At 48.8% G+C, this 19,607-nt stretch overlaps 1 protein-coding gene across 2 annotated transcripts in view; it reads left to right on the top strand.

Moving 5' to 3' along the window:
- The window catches only part of NSMF (NMDA receptor synaptonuclear signaling and neuronal migration factor), a 50,546-nt gene extending 38,493 nt beyond the window's left edge, over positions 1–12,053 (top strand). For both annotated transcript variants that reach the window (XM_072883248.1, XM_072883247.1), the window contains 7 exons: positions 405–488; positions 2,150–2,183; positions 2,739–2,809; positions 3,954–4,033; positions 5,602–5,704; positions 6,106–6,181; positions 8,014–12,053. In XM_072883248.1, coding sequence (XP_072739349.1) covers positions 405–488; positions 2,150–2,183; positions 2,739–2,809; positions 3,954–4,033; positions 5,602–5,704; positions 6,106–6,181; positions 8,014–8,111 — 546 coding nt within the window. In that variant the 3' untranslated portion in view covers positions 8,112–12,053. The remainder of the gene's footprint in view (positions 1–404; positions 489–2,149; positions 2,184–2,738; positions 2,810–3,953; positions 4,034–5,601; positions 5,705–6,105; positions 6,182–8,013) is intronic.
- Positions 12,054–19,607: the final 7,554 nt, after the last annotated feature.

Raw genomic sequence — 19,607 nt, 5'->3', positions numbered from 1 at the left:
AGAAGCGCAGACCCTTGCACAGAGGAAGGCTGTACAGAAGTGACCTTTAGTGGGATACAGCCATTCGTGGTGACGCACAAGTTTCTTCATCCTCTGTGCACGCCGGTCTCCCCTTTACAAACTGTTCTCTCGGACTCAGTCCTGCCTTTTAGGCAGAGCTGTGTGCTCATTTGTTGGGGGCTGGGGACTGTGACACATGGGGGTACTTGGCAGGCCTGGGGGTGCTCTGTAGTGGACCAAAGGCTTGGAGGACCTTCCACAGGGATGCAGATAGGCTGGATTAGCTGCTAGTTTGGGTAACACCTGAGAGCAACTGAATGGGGCACTGTTATCATGGCCTTTGTGCTTCTGTCCAGACTCTACTGGCTTCTCCTCATGCTGTTGCACTTTTTTTCCCCTTACAGCTTATTTCTTCCAAGGTGCCCAAAGCAGAGTATGTCCCGACAATTATCCGCAGGGACGATCCCTCTATCATCCCCATTCTCTATGTAAGTATATCACTTGGGCTATGTCTGGATGTGTGGGAGCAGGCTTCATACAGATAATTTTTTTTTTTGTCCCTGTTGTGGTTTAGCCCCAGTCGGCAACCAAGCACCACACAGCCACTTGCTTGCCCTCCCCCCCCCCCCCCCCCCGTGCGATGGGGGAGAGAATTGGAAGAGCAAAAGTAAGAAAACTTGTGGGTTGAGATAAGAACAGTTTAATAATTGGAAATAATAATAATAAATTGTAATGAGAAGGAAAACAACAAGAGAGCGAGAGAGGAACAAAACCCAGGAAAAAACAAGTGATGCAACCGCTCACCACCCGCTGACCAACGCCCAGCCCATCCCTGAGCAGCGATCGCTGCCCCCCGGCCAGCTCCCCCCCGTTTCTATACTGAGCATGACGCCATATGGTATGGAATAGCCCTTTGGTCAGTTTGGGTCAACTATCCTGGCTGTGCCCCCTCCCAGTTTCTTGTGTGCCGGCAGAGCATGGGAAGCTGAAAAGTCCTTGACCAGTGTAAACATTACTTAGCAACAATTAAGCCATCAGTGTGTTATCAACGTTATTCTCATACTAAAATCCAAAACACAGCAGTATACCAGCTACTAGGAGGAAAATTAACTCTATCCCAGCTGAAACCAGGACAGTCTCTGTCCCTAGTTCCTGTTATGGTGATTCTGAAACACTGATGTGATTTGGAAAAGCTGTCAGGAAAGGGCTGGGGGTGTGCTGAACCCAGATTTGGGGTCTGGGGTAGCTTTCTGGGGACTCAAGTCTAGGTGGAAGAGTAAGGTGGAGTGAAAATTGGACATGTGGGCTGCCAGACTATGCAGGCACAGCCAGGCAGCATGGGAAGATTAACAAGGGAAGGCTGGTCAGGCCTGAGCACGCAACCAGAGCTGCGTGTTGCCAGGCTTAGGGCTCCTCCTTATGCTCGTTCTTAGACAGGACGAGCAGGACCTCAGAGCTCTGCAATGGACTGTGAACCCCATCACCCTATGTACAGTGGTGCATCCCTGTCAGTCGTGAATTTAACCTTGATTTTTCACTAGGAGTCCTGCCAGAGCAGGTGTCTGGAACACCAGCAAGGAGTCAGGGGTCTCTTTTTCCTAATCACTTTATATTCACTTAATTTGAAAGGGAAGGGTTGGACTGACAGCCCAGAAAACTCAGTCTCCATGTGCAGCAGGCAGTGCTGCTGGGGGGGTTAGCTTTGCTGCCTCTCTCTTCCTTTGAGAGTTGTACAGCTGTCCTGATGACCCTGCTATGCCAGAGGCAGGTGTGGCTGTTTGTTTGCCAGCTTGGATGTGTGTAAAGTCAGCGGCTGGCTACAAAACATGGGCCAAGAAGCAAATATGCGTTGCTGATGCTGACTACATCTGATGGTATGTGCTTTGGACTTGTCTGCAGGATTCATCTTCAAGCCTTTGAATGGACTTGGTCTTCATGGACCATTCAGTCTTCAGCTTCTTTGCTGAGACGTGTTTTAGGGTGGTAATCACTGTGATGTGACTAGAAGCCATCAGTTGGTACAATTGTGCTCTCAGAGCATGTGTTTGCCTGGGAATGGGATTGTATGCAATATTAGAGACTATAATAATGTCATGGGAGCTGGTGTAGTGACAGTGAACCTTGATACGTCTTCTCTCTTGGTTTCCAGGACCATGAACATGCCACCTTTGATGACATCCTAGGTATGTGAGTGTTACTTCCTTTTCTTAACTCCTGCCCATTGCAGCTGTAACTGATCAATACATTACAGTCGCTCCACTGCCCTGTGCCTCAGCTGCCACTCTTAAAGGTGTTCTTATCACCCCAGTGACACCTGACAGTCAGTCAGCTGCTGTTGGATGTGCTGCAGTAATAAAACTTCACTTCTGGAGCCCATTTTCTATGCCAAGCTCCTTGTTTATGAAAGGGAAGCTGAGGCTCAAGGCAGCAAAGGTACCTGTTCTTGTAGGAGAGCAGGAGCATTAGCAGAGGGCCAGGACAGCTGGGTCTGGTACAATGCTGTGGTCACTACAGAGCAGTGTCTGGTGCTGCACCGTACCTTCTCTGCCCTGTGATATCCTGGGATTTCCTGCTTTCCACAGCATGAAAGCGAAGGGTTTGCTTTGACATCAGTGGGCATGTAGGTGCTGAACACCTCTCGCAGCTCAGCCTCCTGCCTTCAGGACTAAAGTAGGAAGAAATAAGATTCATTTTTAACTTCTTCCATGGTTCATCTTTTCCGACATGTTTTTTTGCAGAGGAAATAGAGAAGAAGCTTAACATTTATCGGAAAGGCTGCAAAATCTGGAAGATGCTGATATTTTGCCAGGTACATGAAAGTTGTTAAGCACTTGGGTGATTTGTTACAAATTTGTCTTTTTCTACAGGGAAAATTACGTAGAGGAACCAATACTCCAAAGTCAGGTTCTCTTATAGTGACTGTGTACGGGTTTCACTTCTCATTTCCCGAGACAACGAGCAGTCTCAAGTTGCTATGACAGCAGGAAATAAAATCTGACTTAGTGTGGCCAGCTCCAGAGCTGGGCTGCTTCTCAGCTGCTTTCAAGGAAACCCAGGCAAACCAGCATTAGCGCAGACCTCAAAAGGAGGATTTGAAAGAAAGGAGCAAGCATTTGCGATGTGATGATTCTAGTTTTCATACAGCTTCAGTATGACAGTGACAGTGGTGGGTGTTGTGGATCAGACTGGCAGATGGCACCGGTTGGCGGTGGACTGGTCCACAGGAGAGGGGTCAGGGTACAGGCTTGCCCAGCTGTGGGTGGGACAGATTCAGGCCCTGCTGGATCTGGGGCTTGCCGGGGATTTCCTTCCCAAGTCTCGTGTTCCTCAGGGTGGTCAGCTTCGGACTTCCCCGCAGCTGTGCAAGGAACCTTGAAATGAGAAGTTAGCAAGGTAACCTAACTTGAGGTCCCTCCCATGTGCCTAATGCTGCAAAACAGCAGGGTTTGCAGCACGCTGACCTGGAGACTGCAGCTCTTAATCTTCCTCATGTTGTGCTCAAACTTTTTATGCCTGCTACTGCCAAAGTCCAGTTCTTCTACAGTGGCATCTTGCCTGCTTATCCCTGCTTTGTTCAGCTTCTCATCTGCCTACCATGGCAAGTCCCCTAGCAACCCCATTTGGAAAGGGACTTTCTTTCCTTCCCTATTACTCTCCAGCCACCCACAATGGAGATTTTTGTCTATTATTGTGCTTTTCTAGAGTGAGGTGGGCATATAACAGGAAAAACCCAAAAAATCCAACCCCCAGTATACTCCCCATATGTGGGTATTTCCTAAGTAAGTGCCTGCGGTGTCTGCTATGGAGGTTGTAGCAGCCGTGCCAGCCTGGCGTGTCTGCTCTGCTCCCTTGTGGCCCTTCTGGGTATGGCTGTGCAGGACAAGAAACATATCCAGGGTTTGTTTCTTCAGGGCCTGTGCGAAGTGGTTTGCATTTGTCTGTCTCTCTTGCAGGGAGGTCCCGGTCACTTATACCTGTTAAAGAACAAAGTTGCCACTTTTGCCAAAGTGGAGAAGGAGGAAGATATGATCCTGTGAGTGGCTGTGCTATGTTCTGGACTCGCGTAGCATTTTTCTGCACGGTTTGCTCAATGTTTGTAGCACGTGGCCTAGAAGGAGAGGTGGAGGGAGCTGGGGTGGCTTGGTCAGAGGAAGAGGAGGCTGAGGGGGGTCCTGACAGCAGCTTACAGCTCCTTCAGGGGGAGTTGCGAAGATAACAGAGCTGAGCTCATCCCTGGGGTGGTGCAGCCCTGGGACAGGTCACCGGGAGATTTATGCTTTTATCTGCTGTTTAGTGTCTGTCTGGACCAGAGACTATCAAAAGAGGAAAAAATGATGTTTCCTCTCCTAACAAAGGCTTTGCTGACCAGAAACCAGAACATGCCCCTCGTGCCTCTGTTGCTCAGAAGTGGCTGAGATAGCATTTCTAAGCAGGCGACTAGTGGCAGAAATCCAAACTGTTCCCCCCACAGCTGTCTCTGGTAACTGCCCTGCTAATTGCAGGGGGAAATGGAATTTGTGTCTGCAAAGCCTGCTCAAAGTCCAGCATGTTACTGAGGAGGGTTTTCACTAACATGCCAGCCTGTCAGCCGGCGTTGCTGAGGCAATTTTGCTTCTCCTTGCAGAGAGTTAAGCTCTTCCTGTTTTGCTGCCTGCTCACTTGTGCTGGCTCAAACTTACTTGGCTAACAGTGCTTCGTTGTGGGGAAGAGGATGTATACCAACCTGTTCCTACACAACTTTTTGTTGGCATGAGAACTGAGTATTAAAATCAACATCTGTTCAGCGCGCTCATGCTTTGTCACAAACGCTGTCAATAAAATCCTTAGGCATGTGTGCACATACATGCTTCTGAATGCCTTCCAGGCATAGCTGGTCTGAAGTTGGTAAGTCAGGAACCTTCAGAAAGCTGTGAACACACAGCTGAAAACTTGGATGCTTGGAAGTGAATGTCTCCATCCAACCTGTACGTGCCTGGGAGGGAGTCCTGAGAAAAGCTTACGCTGCAATCTGATTGCAGACCCCACAGAGGAACTGCGGGGCTTTACAGCCCACCAGGAGTCTGCTCCTACTGCACAGGGGAGGTGGTTGTACTTCATGTCCCTTAGGGACAGTGTGCCTGGTCAGTAGTCACAAAATGTAAAGCGGGTCTGACTGGTGAGCAGCACCAAGCACTGGCGAACATGGAACAGCCTGGTTTGGTGTTGTCTCTCTAGCTATGTAGAAGAACCACCTCTCCAGCTGTTCTCTGCTGATTTCATGCCCTGGAAATGAACCAGTGCACTGATAACACTCATATTTAGAAAGGGCAATTGTTGATAGAAATGGGAGAGAGGAAATTGGAGGGAACTGCTACAAAAAGAGGATGCTTAGTAAAACTGTCAGTTGAAAAGCACTCCTGGTGGACTTTGCTCCCTTCTCTTCACCTTGGAGCTTCCTTGGCTCGATAAGCCGCTCCTCTCTCTACCATGTGACCTGGACCTGCTCCTCAGGCCCCTTCTGAGCAGTGTGTGCACACACATCCTTGTGATTACTCATGCATATGGGGAGATAGATATTTTTTTTTTTAAATTATGTATTCTGTTTTTTCCTGTTTCTTCCAGCTTCTGGAAGAGGTTGAGCCGGCTGATGAGTAAAATCAATCCTGAACCAAATATCATTCACATCATGGGCTGCTATGTTCTTGGAAACCCCAATGGGGAGAAGGTAAGAGCTTCCTGGGTCGCCTCTCTGGGAATGTCTGCTGAGTAGCACCAAGCCCAGGGAGTCAATAGTCACACTGTGAAATCTAAACCTTCCTCTTCTGCTGTGTGGAAACATGCTGTCATCCTGCCCCATGAGTGGCTGTGAATGGGCGAGTCACCCTATGGATTGTGCCTTCCCCAGAGGGCAGGGGATGATAGGTGAGGAGGAATGATAAGTGACATGCAGGTGAAGCCTTTGGGGGGAACAGTCATTCAAAGCACTTTATTTACTGATGAGCTAGATGTTTTAAAGGACTTGTAGTGGAAGGTTTTTTAGAGGTAGGGACATGGATGGGCAATTCTGGGTACCCTGGAGTTCATCTTTGTTTTCAGCTGCTAACTCTCAATATGTTTTCCTTTCAGCTATTTCAGAATCTGAAAAACTTAATGAATCCTTATAGGGTTGCCTTTGAGTCTCCACTTGAACTATCAGCTCAAGGTAATTTATTTTCTGTACAAAGACACGTCTCTCTGATCAGCCCGTCTCCTTCAGCGGGCATCTTCATGAAAAAGCAATTTTCAGCTCCCTTAAGCCCTGCCATGGTCATCCTTTTGCTTGTAACCACCTTGTGTAGTTCACTTGCTGAACCTGGGTTTTCCCTTACAATTCCTCCACGTTCACATTTCAGCTATTCTCTTTGTTGTGCCTGAAGCTGCAGAGCCCTCTCCCAGGCTAATGGCAGTGGCAAAGCAGCCTAATAGGCCGCTTTCCACGCTGCATTTAGGAGACTCATCATATTACTAGAGCATACGAAGTCCATGCACATGGACCTGGATCCACATGGGAGCAGAACCTTTTCTGTACCAAGTGTGCAGGGATCTCTTACTGGTACCGAGTGAGTTGCGTCATCAACAAGCGACTGGGATGTAGCCCATTATAGCCATTTTATATCTCAGTCCACTTTGCTTTTTTCTGCCTGTAGCTCAAGATATTTCAAAGGGCTATAGAATTTTTCCTGTTGTTTGGTCAATCTAAGTAATTATGGGTGCAGTTTCATAAGCAACATATAGTTGACTTATTCAGAAGTTGCCCTTGTTGTTTTATCTTTGCTGTAGTCCTTGGTACTTTGCTCTTTTGGAAGATAAAAACATGGAGCATTAGGCTATAAGCACTGGGGATACTTCCTCTGCTGCTCACAGCTGGCATCAGCACTGATGGGTTATTCTTAACTCCCACTTACTGTCATAGGAATGTACGGGAGTTGAGCACATGCGTGCTGTGCAGAGTTCTCTGTGCGTGTCCTGTTGAGGTTTGGACCCAGCTTTATACAGTGCTTGCGCAGATCCCGCAGTGAACATGCTCGTACATGTGTGCCAAGAAGCAACTTGCAAGGAAATTGCTGGGTTTATACGCAGCTTGGCAGGCAAGGCAGTGGGTTCTGTGCACATGCATTTAAGCAGTTGATCTTTCAGGAGGCTGGGTTGAAGAATACGTCTGAATTTATCCCCTTGATCAATCTGGGACGTGCTAATAGTGTACCCTCTCTAATCCTTTGCAAAGTCACCTGAAACTAATCTTAATCAGGCCTCAAAAGCGAAAATCCCCTCCTTGAGCCCTGTCTCAGAGTCCAGGGTTGTCTGCCCTTGTATTTTCAAATGCACTCGCTGCCTCCAGCGCTAGCCCTGTGCGTGGCTTCCCGTCTGTGACTGCCTTGTGAGACCCCCCCACCGTCAATCAGAGTGGTGGTGCAGTGGTGCAGAACTTTGCATTAGTGTGTCCTGTTGAGCTCGCTGCTGTGAGACGAGACAGCTCTGCAGGACAGAGACAGCCTGTTAACGTTAATTTAAAAAAAAAAAAACGATTTCGAATTTTCAATGTTAATTATTTTTAATGTTTCCCACAAATCTTTACAGTGAGTTTACTCTTGACTTGTAATTTTCTTAAGTCCTTGTGCCAGGTTGCTTTGTGCAGGCTGTTGGAGCTGTTGTCTGATACTCTACGGCCCCCAGGCCCCCCTTCTGCAGTCAGTGCAGAGAGGTCAAAGTCTGGAGACAGACTTTGTGTTCAGTTCCCACCCCCATGGACAAACCCTGCCAGGGGATTATTAAGGAGCCTTTCCTGGTTTGAGGAGATCTAAAAAGACATTTGCTTCTCACAGGCACCTTCACGTGCCCTGGCTGAATGTCGGTATTTTCCAAATGAGGCGTATGGACGGGTTCTCCTGTGCCCCTGCCTGTAGGTGGGTTGGGGTCTTTTTGCTGCTGCGGCCTCTCACACCCCTCCCTCGTGCTGCAGGGTGTAACCCCTCTGCTTCGTTTCACTTCTCCTAGGTAAGCAAATGATTGAGACTTACTTTGACTTCCGCCTTTACCGCCTCTGGAAGACCCGCCAGCACTCTAAACTATTGGATTACGATGACATTTTATGAGCTGGAGAAGACTTTGCAAGAGGAAGTTGATCACCGGTGTCCAAGAAGTCATGCTTATTGCAGAGAGACTTTTTTATTGGCACAGGGAGCCCTTCAAAGCCCTATAGGAGGCAGCAGTGCTAAAGGGAGGGAAGAAGGAGCCCTCGGAAATGTGTCGGGAGGAAAGTCTTCTGGGTCAAGAGAGACTGGAGGGAAAGGGTTTGACACCTCACTCGCCTCAGGTCAGAGCCGTGGTGTCTGAGGAGGAGCTGTGTGAAGCGAGGGCAGGATGGAGTTCCGTGCAGAACTGAGCTGTTTTGGGTCAGAATGGGCCAGATTTGATTCCAGGTCCTTTTAAAGACTTTTGAAGCTCAGGTTTTCTTACAAAAAATAAAATCAATTACCCATGCACTACAATGAAGAAGTGACCAGAGCACAGAGGAAGGAGGGGTTTGTACTGATGGGACCTTCTGTGCTGGGGATCTTGGAGAGCAAGGACTGCTACACCTACTCCTGCAAGCTTAGATCAAGACGATCCAGTTTCAATGTGAATATATACTGGAATATAGAATTGAAATCTAACTTTTGTTTTGTTTAATAGAAAATAAGTGCAATTTTTATAGCAAGAGGGGTAAAATCCCTCCCAATATTTAATTAGTTAAAAATAACACACCAGTAACCAATAGATGAGGTATTTTTGGTCTGCTTGAAAATATATTCAAAATGGTAATATATCTTCTGTAGACATATTTAATCACCAGCAAACATGGTTTTAACATAACTTAGCAGACCCTGCATGTCTGCTGCATTGACTAATTCGGTTTGGTTCGTTACTTTCAGAGTAGCTGTGTTGCACTAACTGTATGTGCTCTCACGAATGTATATTTCTCCTCCAATTAGACACAACTTTGTTACTTTCTATTTTGCTGCTTGCAAAACTATGGGACTTTAGTTTTGCTGAAATACTTTAGGTTAGAAATATGGTACCTGGCTGAGAAACCTCCGTCAGGTTCACTATGGTATAAAAATGAATTAGAAATTAATAGCCATGGTAATTACTCGTTCATGCCAGTGTTTTGCTATGTGTTGAGAGATGAGTTCTCTTTCTAGTCTGCTGTGTGGAGCAGCGCGGTTACATGACCATCAGAACCCTCCAAGGAGACTGTTCACAGAGGCATTTGGAAGAAATGCTTCTGGAGGAATGCAGCACGGGTTTGTAGCATGAGTTTGAATCTTCCCTATGTTCACTTGATTGCCAGTTGTTTGTGCATAAACCACCACTTTCCCAATGCTAAAAAGACCTGTTTATTGGTCTGAGCTGCTCACGTCCCTTCCTGTGTCGGACAGAGTAAACCCCGAGATTTGTCAGAGCAGCTGTGGTTTGAGAACCCAGATTTGTACTTGATATTTGAGGATATATTTCGAAATATATTTACTTTTTGTTTGTTTAGGTCAGGACGTTGCTTTTTGTTTTGGGAAGGGTTTTTCTCTTCTTCTACTCTCCTGTTCAGAGGATAAATACTACTTACAGTCTGTGTAGGTCACTGGCAATTCTGGGAGGTGATACAAGTTATTTCTTTTATAAGTAAAATATACTGGAGAAGTAACAGGGAAGAATTACCTTGATTTCCTGATTTCCTGGTATCTAAAATTAGTTGATTGTGAATTGAAGGAAAACATATGTACAAATCTTCTTTTAAATACTTACAAAAAGAACTAGTTGTTCTGATCTGTAGAGTACTCCTTCCCCCGTGACATATCTGTGGTTGTAATTTTGGGGAGCCGGCCTCTGGCTAGAACTGCTGAACCCTGTACATTTATAGCAGTTTTATAGCAAAACTTTTGAAGAAATAATGTACATATAGTAAGTAAGGAGAGGAATAGGTAGAGAGAGACGGTTTAAAGTCATTGAAAGCAACATATTGAACCACATAGGTGTGGGCTGTTGCCTCCCCCTCTGGTTTGGAGCTGCTGGGAAGCCGCCCTGCTGAGCTGGCCTGACCTCGGGAGGTTTGGTGGCTACGTCTCATCCCTGGCTAGACTCTTCATCCTCTTGACTCGGTCATGTTTTCCAGACTTGCAGTGAAGGGGATAATAGGCACCAGTCTGTAGCCTTTGGAAGAAAATGCCAGATATAAGAAAGAAAACAAAATTTATGTCAGTTATCTATTATTTAGGGTGGTAGCTTCCGCCAGCTGTGCTTGTGAGAGGTGGGAGCTGTAGGTGCGATGAAAGCACGAAGTCATGTGTTATTTGGAGAAGGAAATGGTAGAGGCAGGATTAAAATGCTGACACAAAACTCTCTCCCTTTCTGACCCCTTTACCTCCTATGGTTATGCTCCTAACTGGAGACAGACAAACTGTTCTTCCTTTCTCTTTTCCGAAGTAAAATCCCAATTCAGTGAACTTGGTAGCATGAATGTAGCATTGTGGAACTATTGAAAATCTTACTTAACTCCGAAAGGGCCCGTTTTATGTATCCACTTCAGTGATTTCTCTGTAGAACTATTGTGTATCTATCCTCATTGACGACTTGTAGAACTAGGGGTGCAAAGTAGAAAGGTAGATTGTACAGTTGCATAACTTCTATAGGAAGATATATGTCTGAATGAACATTATGGACTGTTTTACTGGTGCAGTTGACTATAGTATAATGACAAACGATTAATGCATTTCTCTCTTTTCCAAAGATCTATATTCCTCATAGTTTGTGATGTTTATGACATGAGCATATTATTTCCTTTGTAGCGTTCATTTGACTAAAGAGATGAAATACTCTAAAAGCTGTGACTGGAAAGACAATAGAGTTTTGATGTTTGAAGTCCTTGGTGCAAATAGCGTCATTGAAGTTAACCATTTCTGAAAGAGGAAAACACATTTCTTCCCCTTTTTAACTGGTTGAATTTTTCAAGTGGCTGCTGGGAAAGGAAGGGATCAGCAGAGGATAGGATGGGGAAAAAAAAAAAAAGAAAGAAAAAATTGTAATTATTTAAACTTTATAGTTAAAAATAGAGCCTGTAACTTCCTCAGTTGGACCAGCCTGTAAAGGATGACCTCCGGGTGTGTGCTCACCACCAGCGTGCAGCGCAGTCGCAGCCAGGACGTCTCCTCCGCAGAGGCCGAGCGCCCGTTCCTCGCACCCCAAGCGCCTCTGCAGCATCTTCCCTGGGGGGTGTTGTGGACAGGCCCTGGCAGTGCCTGCAGCTCACAGGGCTCTCTGCCTGGGGCAGCTGTGGCTGCTGAGTACACAGGACAATTTGTCCTTCCACTTCTACCTGCTTCTTCCAGCTTTCAACTACCTGCTCTCGGGGTGTGTCTGTCTGAAGCCCTGAAACCAGTTTGTTCATGCGCAGTCGGTAATTGCCGTCTGAATTGGCTTGATGGAGCTCACCTCTAATAAGGGTAATTCAAGCGAGCAGTTCATGGTGCGGTTGAGCTCCCGTCCCCGCCTGCTCTGTTAGAGGATCAGCAGCCCTGTTGCACTGTTACGCTCAGCCCCACCACGGGGAACTGCTCCTGCAGCTCCTGTGTGGTCTGGATTTGCTTTTAGCAAGGGCAGGAGAAACGGGGACACCTAGTTAACCCTGGAGAGAAGCAGATTAAACTGGGATAGCTAAATTAGGTGCCAAACCTGTCTGTTCACCCCAGCTGTGCATGGGAGTTTCTGCTGCTCTTGCTATGAGGCAGTATTGGATGTGACCTCAGACCTCTTACCTGGCCTGATGAATGTCCGCAGAGAGCTCTGCTGGTTGCGTTATGGCCTGGGCTGGGACTGTCAGCTCCAGGAGAGGAGAAGGGTGGGCAGCAAGTGCATCAGCGGTCCCGTCTGCTGCTCCTCAGCCTGGCTGACGCGCTGGGAGCAGCCCCCGACAGCTTGGTGCCTGCAGAGAATATTCACTCAGTGTAGAGGCTTGGGGGGTGTGGGGGTGTGTGTGTCATGTTTTTGGATGTGGCACTTGTCTTATACAGGGTTTTCCAGAGAGGCTTTTCTCTTTGCCTCTCACTTGGCTGGGAAGGAAAGGGAAGAAGAAAATTCAGTTACCTGAGGGACATAGAAATAGGACAAAAAAACTGAGATACAGCTTTTTGCACCTTTCGTCATGCTGCGGCTGCCAGCTTCCCTTTGCAGCTGATCTTCGGGCCTGGGATGGGAAACGGATGAGTTAGCAGATAATCCCTTCCTGCGTTTAAAAAAAAAAAAAAAAAAAGAAAAAAGAAAACAACCAACAAAACCAGAAAAATCCTTGTAGCTCTAGCAGAACATCTGACTGCAAAAGGCAACCGGCCAACTCATCCTGCCCCGTGCGAGGACTCTGCTGTGCGCACCCGTGGGATCCCTCCTGCTTCTGCCTCCGAGTGCCTCTAGAGCCGCCTGAGCCACAGCCCGTGGGGGCTCCGTGCTGTCTCTGCAGAGGGGACTCTGGAAATGAATTTGTTCTTCATTTCACAGCCTGGACTTGTTGCCTGGAGCTTGGCAGAGGTTTCCTGCTCCACAGGCTTCTGGAGTACGCATCTGTGTTCACGTCATCTCTTCACACACAGGCTCTTTCCCGCGGTCTGGGGGAGATGCTCCCCCTCAATTGTCCCAGCAGCATTATTGTCATCCATGCTGTGTTAGCGTCTCTCCGGCTCCTGGCACGCACCCATTTCACAAATAGCTGCTGCTCTTCCGGGACGTGACTGCGTTAGTGACCTGTGGCTGGGAGTTCCTGTTCCCAAGGCTCTGCTGGCAGAGTGGCTGCAAACGCTGCTTCGTCACCTTCAGGCAACATAAGTGGGGTTAGTTGAAAGAACGGAAAATGCTGATTTGAAATAGCCAGCCTGGCGAGACCTGGAAATGGGAGCATGTCCTTAATCCCGGCCCAGACAGGAGGTGGAATGACAGGCTCGCTCTGCTCTCTTGGTGTAAGTGTAAGCGTTCAACCCATCAAAACCCAGTTTGAGTCACACTTCTATATTATTAATGTATTGGTCCAGGATAAGGTATGTTACTGTATGATTAAAAAAATCCTTCCAGGGCCCTTGGCAATTGGCATGTGTTGCCGGAACCATGCATCAGAGGATGTGCTGGGTTGTGTCATCCTTCCTCGAGCGATCGGGCCGCACTGCCAGTATCAGGACACAGATATGCAGGTACACGTTAAGCTGAATCGCTCTGTACTCTGGGCTTTGCCGTGACATTCCCTGGAGCTGATGATACAGACAGCCCTTCCTGAAGGATGCCACGCAGATGTCCTCCCAAGGGATATCAAGCGGCAATATCATTTTCCACACCATCTGTAAAAAGTTGTTTGTGATCCTGTATTTTGTCCCACTGATCACAGAGTATCCGTGGCTTTCTGCATCTTCTGTGGGAGTGTTTTCTAATTCTCGGTTGTGGAAACACAAGCCAAAGTCAATTGGAGACTGTTATGGTCTTGACAAGTCAGCCTGCTAATAATACCGTATACTCGAGCTGAGTGAGTAAATGGATAGTTTAATGACCATGAACCTGGTTGTGATCATTGTTACTCCCAAGTAATCCTGCTGTGTAATCGGCAGAATTAATAGTAAGATACCAGAGTTTGCTGTCTCTGCCTAAAATGCCAGTGCAGAACTTCTTGTCAAGGTTGTGCATGAGCTATTGAAGGGTGATAGGAACCAGTAGCTGCTTTGATTCAGAAATAAATTCAGCCCAACATACTGCCAATCAGTGTGAAAAACTTAGACTGGAAGGAATAAACATTGTGGACATTAAATGTAAAGAATCCATCTGAAGGGAAGCTAAATTGCATTTTTCCATAAACGTTTAATAAATTTTAAAGAACTAATACAACCTAATTTTCACATTATTGTATTGCTTTTAGAGTATCCTTAAAATTGACATGGGTAAGGACAGATTAAGACCCATCTAGGGTTGTCCTACACTACAATAGGGGGGAGGCAGGCTATATTTAGTTAGTTAACTGGGCACTCCAGTCTTTCTTCCTTATCTCGGCATCCAAATGAACTGGTGATTAATCACAGCAGTAATGGCCCTGTAAACCTTTAGCAAGAGGAGCCTCTCCACCTGCATTGCTAAGCCTTGAGCAAAGCGACCGTATTCATGGAGACCCTCAAGCAGCCGATGGAGCCAAGCTCTCATCCCGTGTCAGGGGGTGGCCCCTCCTGTGATTCACTGAGTACGTACAGCAATAACCTACAGGCACAGCCCCTGCCCTGCTCCCTGGTGTCCATGGGCTTTCTGTGTGTTTGAGTGGCGTTTTCCTCCCGTGGTTGTGCAGGGGACATGTTGAGTTGTACTTGGGGAACATTTCTTACCTGGGGAGACTGAACTGCAGGGGTGCTGAGGAGGCTGCAGCAGCCGGCCAGGGACTGGTCACTGCCATGGTCACCCTGGCCTCTGGCTCAGGACCAGCACAGATGCACGTCAGTGGTATTCAAAAAGCTTCAGTAGAAAGTGTGGGGTTATTAGATTTTTAATTTATTTTTTTTAGTGCTAAAACTCAGTTGTAGCGATATAGTCCCCACTATGAGGTCCTGTTTACTTGGAGCTGGTGCAGAGCTGGGAATTCAAAGTATCTTTGCCCTTACATTTGGAATGCCCTAAAAACATTGCAAATAAGTACAGCCAAGCAAGGCCCTTTGAGTATGGATCCTGCTCCCCTGCACTTGCTATACCCCCTGTGCTACGAGACATTATTTTGCTAGGTGTTAAGACAGGGATGACTGAAGAAACTGTTTGGTGTTCCCCATCCCAGGAAATCAGGCTGGAGTCGTACCCGAATGAGCAAGAAGGGGCTGTAGTTTTTCTGCTGTGTGTTTCCTGTTGTTCTTTAACAACACTTTTCCTGGAACTGGGGTGACTTCAGTTGTGATATAAAGCAACAGCCACAGCAAAAACCAAGGTCTCACAGGGCTGGGAGTCAATGCGCTTTTAGGGTCTTTACTGTTTCTCCTCTGAGTTCAGGCACCAGTTTTCATTTCCAGCTGCTTTGCTCAGCTGCAAGCCTTCCCTTTGCTGCTGCAGAGCTGCTAGCGAGGCGGGCATCATCGGTTTTCTGAAAAGAAAACCAAACATGTGAGTAACAAGTGGAAAAGGTAACGGTGCAGGCTTTGAAAATGGATCTGGTAATGTGGAGACGGATAGGTTATATCTGGTAATGCTCCTAAACTTGAAGATACTGGAGCATGTTACTTTGATCCAAATGAGACAAAGAAAGAAAGAAGCATAGTTGTCAAAATAATGGGGGAAAAAACCCCAAACCACCCAAGTGTGAATAGTAATCAACCATTTTGACAAACGATGACAAAAGATAAAACACTCCGTGGTCTGATTCTGCCTTTACTCTCAGCTGAGTTCAGAGCGCGTCGACAGCATCCTGCTCCTTTCAAAATCAAACTCAAGTGCGGGGTGACATCGCTGCATCTCTCTGTGCTGCTCAGGCGAGGCTGGGTCTGCGGTGTGTCCAAGCAGTCGGATCCCTCTTCCGCTCATCCCATCTCAGTGGGAAGCTGAAGGCAGAACAGATGCATAAGGAGCTTGAACCGTTGGCCCCAAGAGAGCCTCTGGGTTAGAGAGCTCAACCCGAGACATGCTGGTTTGGGGCCAAAACTGTCTTAATGGAGAGTTTTGAAAACAAAGATTGTAACTGCTGAGTGCTCAGTGGGCCCTGGACTAGCAGGCTGGCTCCTTGGAAAAGTCAGAAGAAAGTTACTCCAAAGCATTCTCCCTGGTTTTCGAGGCAGCTTCTGGCCGGCTGCCCACTGCCCAGGTGTGGGGCAAACCTGGCCATGACGCAGGAGACATCTGCCATCTCTGCTGCCTCCGTTAACATGTTTCTCTGAGACTATCTGCTGCTTCGTGTATGATAACCAGGTTTCAAATACATGAATGTTTCTAGGTTTTAAGACGTGATTTAATAAAAAGAGACGTTTCTGGGAAAGCAGGTTTTCTCTCGTTTTTTTGTTGTTGTTTTCTGGCTGAGTTTTAGACCCAGGAAATGCCACTTGGCAGATGCTTTGCTGTGCTGGCGGGCGAGGAGGATACAGGCACTGGGCATCTCCGAATGGCAGCAGCCAGGGAAATGCTGAAAACTCGAGCAGAGCTCCATAGGTGCGAGAGGCCTGGATGAGTGCCATGCCCCGGGAACCAGCACAGCACGGGGCAGTTGAAAGGGGAGAAAGGTAAAAACTCCTGATGCTTTAAACAAGGGACCATGTGAGAGAAGCAAGTCCAGTGGTGGGGATAGTATGAGGTGATTCACAGTTCCAGCACTATCTGCAGCTTAGCGAGTATGGACTGGATCGCTAAGGAACTTACAGAGCATTAAGCATTACACCTTTTCCTGGGAGGAAAGCCAATCACCGAGCACCATCCTGCACACTGAGAAACAGAGCCCTGGAGAAATTCAAGGGAGGCTAAAGGTCTGAAAATCCCTCTGGGGAAAACAGACCAGCTCCAAAGTAAAGCACATCCCCAGGAGGGCAGAAGGCATCGAATTCCCATAAGCTGCTTTCTTTGTCGCAGGTCTCTTTGACTTAATTTCCAAAGTGAGCAGGTTTGGCTTGAACTCCCAGCTGCAATTTTCCCCTTCAGCTCCAATGCTGACAGTCACAGTTGCCTGCATCTTCCGTTAAATGTGGTAACTGCAGCCCCTCTGAGCACAGAGGCAGAGCAAAACAGGCTGGACAACTCTATCATTGAAGGCATTTTTCTTCAGCGCTGGGATCTCTCAGCCTTCATTTCTGCATCCTCCCCGTTTGGAGACATTCTTCTCCATGTGCCACCACAGTGGGGTGGGACGTACAGTATCCATCTCAGCAGTGTGACAGATGACCGCAATCACTTTTAACCCCTTACCACCACTTGCGCAGACAGCTTCTGGCCAGAGACCTGGCCGCTGTTCTCCCCGAGGCCTTCACGGAGTCATTGGTGCCCCAAGTACCTGGTGGCCAGAAAGACGGTCTTTATTCTTTATCCCAGAACCATTCCGTGCCGGCACTGTCCTGTTTTTAAATCAGTGTCATAGGGTACAAAGTCAAATTTGTTGCAGAAGCCCAGTTACAATGGATTATTTTTACCTGTCGCCTTCTTCCCTCTCCCTTCGTGCTCTGTTATATGATGGAGACAAGCTCAGAGCAGGAGCTGTGCAGGTGGAGTTTCACTCTGCCGTGTAAAAGGGCGAGGAACTGAGATGTCTCGCGGGGGTTTCAGGTGAGTTCACATGTCTCTGAGTCCTGCTGGGCCCTGCTCTTTCCTTGCTCCCTTGTCACCTGCCTGTACTTGGGGTTGTCCCCACAGATCCTACCATTGCGAGCCCTACCTCCTTTGTAAGTGGTGTGTGCCACGTCTGGTACTGATGGGTCGTACACGCTGCATCCCATTGCTGGCTCCGCAGCCACATCAGCTGTGCCCTGGGGCTGCTGCCGAGCCACGCTGCCAGGACACCGGGAACTCACGCCTGTGCTACACGGTGGCACTCTGCCATCACCACTCCACATCCTGTCCCCTGCCATCGTCACACCTGGGTTTTGTAATCAAGCATTAGTTTTTGTGCCAAAATATGAGAGCTGAGCGGGATTCACAGGAGCTTCTTAGTAACAGCACTCGGGCAGTACTTGAGTTAGCCGTGGGTGTACATACAGCGACGCCAGGGATTACCTCCAAAGCACTCGCCAGCCAAGTTTCACTGTCCAGTCCTTAATGCTGTTTCACTGACTCAGCCTAGGAAAGAAACAGTTGACAGAAAGGATAGAAGGCTCTCAGATCTTGACTGGCAGGGGAGGAGATGAATAATGGCTGGATTTATTTTTTTTGTTATAAAAGCAGGCGGGCATGCAGCGAAACTAGCAGATGTCAGGTTCAATCCCCACAAAGGGAGGCGTTTTCTTTGCACCAGGTGCAGATAACTGTGGGATTCATTATTTCAGGATTTATGGGCTTTACACAGGCTCAAAAGCCAACCAGACAAGACCACGAAAGAGAAATCCATTGAGATCTCCTGAGTACAAAGCCACATTGTTGGCTCTCTACGTGCCTGAGCCATGAGTCACCAGAGGCAGGGAAATGTCACTACCCGCTTGCCCGGTCTTTATCCTCAACCCTGGGCACCCGCTGCGGGCCCTGGCAAGGGCCAGGATGCGGGACAGTGCATTGTGGACCTGTGCTTTGGCTGGGTACAGCAGGTCATGTGTAAGCCTTAAATCACCCTTGGGTTACTTAAGCTGAATCACAAAAGAGCTGCCTCCTTCCATTTAGCTCTGGTTTGCCGGCTCGCAGCAGAGCAGCTCCTCGGGGCACACAGCGCTGCTGGGCATCGCACAGCTCCCGGCACGTGGGCAACAAAATACTCTTTTCAGTAGTATCGTTTCCAGGTATCGTTTGAAGAAGGTGCAATTGCTCTGTCCTGGCATGGGAGTGCAAAGGTAAGAGCCTTATCAGCAGGATACGGTGCTCCTTCCTGTAAATACACCTGTGTTTTCAGCAGCCCGGCTGGAGCGGGGTGAAGTCGTTCATGTCAAAGCAGCCCGGCACACCGGGGTACGGCTCTGCAGCTCCCCGGCAGGCTGGGACCGTGGCAAGTTCTGGCCAAAGGTTATTTACGTCACGGCGTGCCATGTCCCCCACGCCTCCCGGGCTTAGGATTTTGGCACACAGCGTTATCAGAGCTGTGGAAAGTCCTGAGCTTGTTTCCTGATTGCACAGACTTCCCAAAGAAACCTGCTGGTGGTTGATAACAGACTGCCTGGAAATAACGCCGGGGCGGCACTTTTCCCCACGCTTTTGTGCCCAACAAGCAGCCATTGCCAAAGAGTGAAGCTGGTGGGAAAAACGCTTTCCCGCTCCGCTGCTGTGTGCCATGGAAACCCCCACTTGTCTCCTCCAGAGCTCTCCCTAAAACGCTCTTCTGATGGCTGATAAGACACTCCTCCCGTGCCAATGGCTCACTCCTTGCCCACCATGCCCGCTCATGCCCAGATGCCTGCTCTTCCTCAGACTGTGGCTGAGCTGATGGTGGGGTGACCCCGAAAGGCGTTTCTCGCTCCTGTCCTCCTCAGCTGGCACCATGCAGGCCAGTCCAGGATGCTAAATCGGTGGGGAGGAAAGAGCAGACTCGGGTGTTTTGGGTAGGGTCGGTCACCGCGGCTCCTGGCAGGCTGGAGACCCCGCAGGGTCTGCCCCCAGCCATGCCCCCCAGTGCCTGGGGGCTCGCGTGTGCGAGGGGAGGGCAGTGTGGGCAGCAGGGACCCCGGCGGGCCTCCAGCCCCGGGGACAGGGCCCGCCATGTTCCCTTCCCCTCCAGGCCCGTACCAAAGCCCAGCTGCTTCCCGGCGGCCCCCGAGGGGCTCTCCCCGCCGCACAGCGCCTGCCGCAGCCCCGCACGGGCAGAGCTCTTTGACGCCGGCCCCGAAGCGGCCGGGGAGTGGGGCGGGCGCACGGCCCCGGCCCGCGCCTCAAGGAGCCGCCTGCGAGCGGCGGGCCGCCCCCGGCCGCGGGCCCTGTCATGGCGGCCCGGCCCGCCCCGCCCGGGGCCG

This window comes from Ciconia boyciana, chromosome 18 (genome assembly GCF_034638445.1).
Source record: "Ciconia boyciana chromosome 18, ASM3463844v1, whole genome shotgun sequence".
Taxonomy (NCBI): Eukaryota; Metazoa; Chordata; class Aves; order Ciconiiformes; family Ciconiidae; genus Ciconia; species Ciconia boyciana.
The sequence above is the reverse complement of the archived record's forward strand: the minus strand, read 5'-3'. Positions and strand labels throughout refer to the sequence as shown.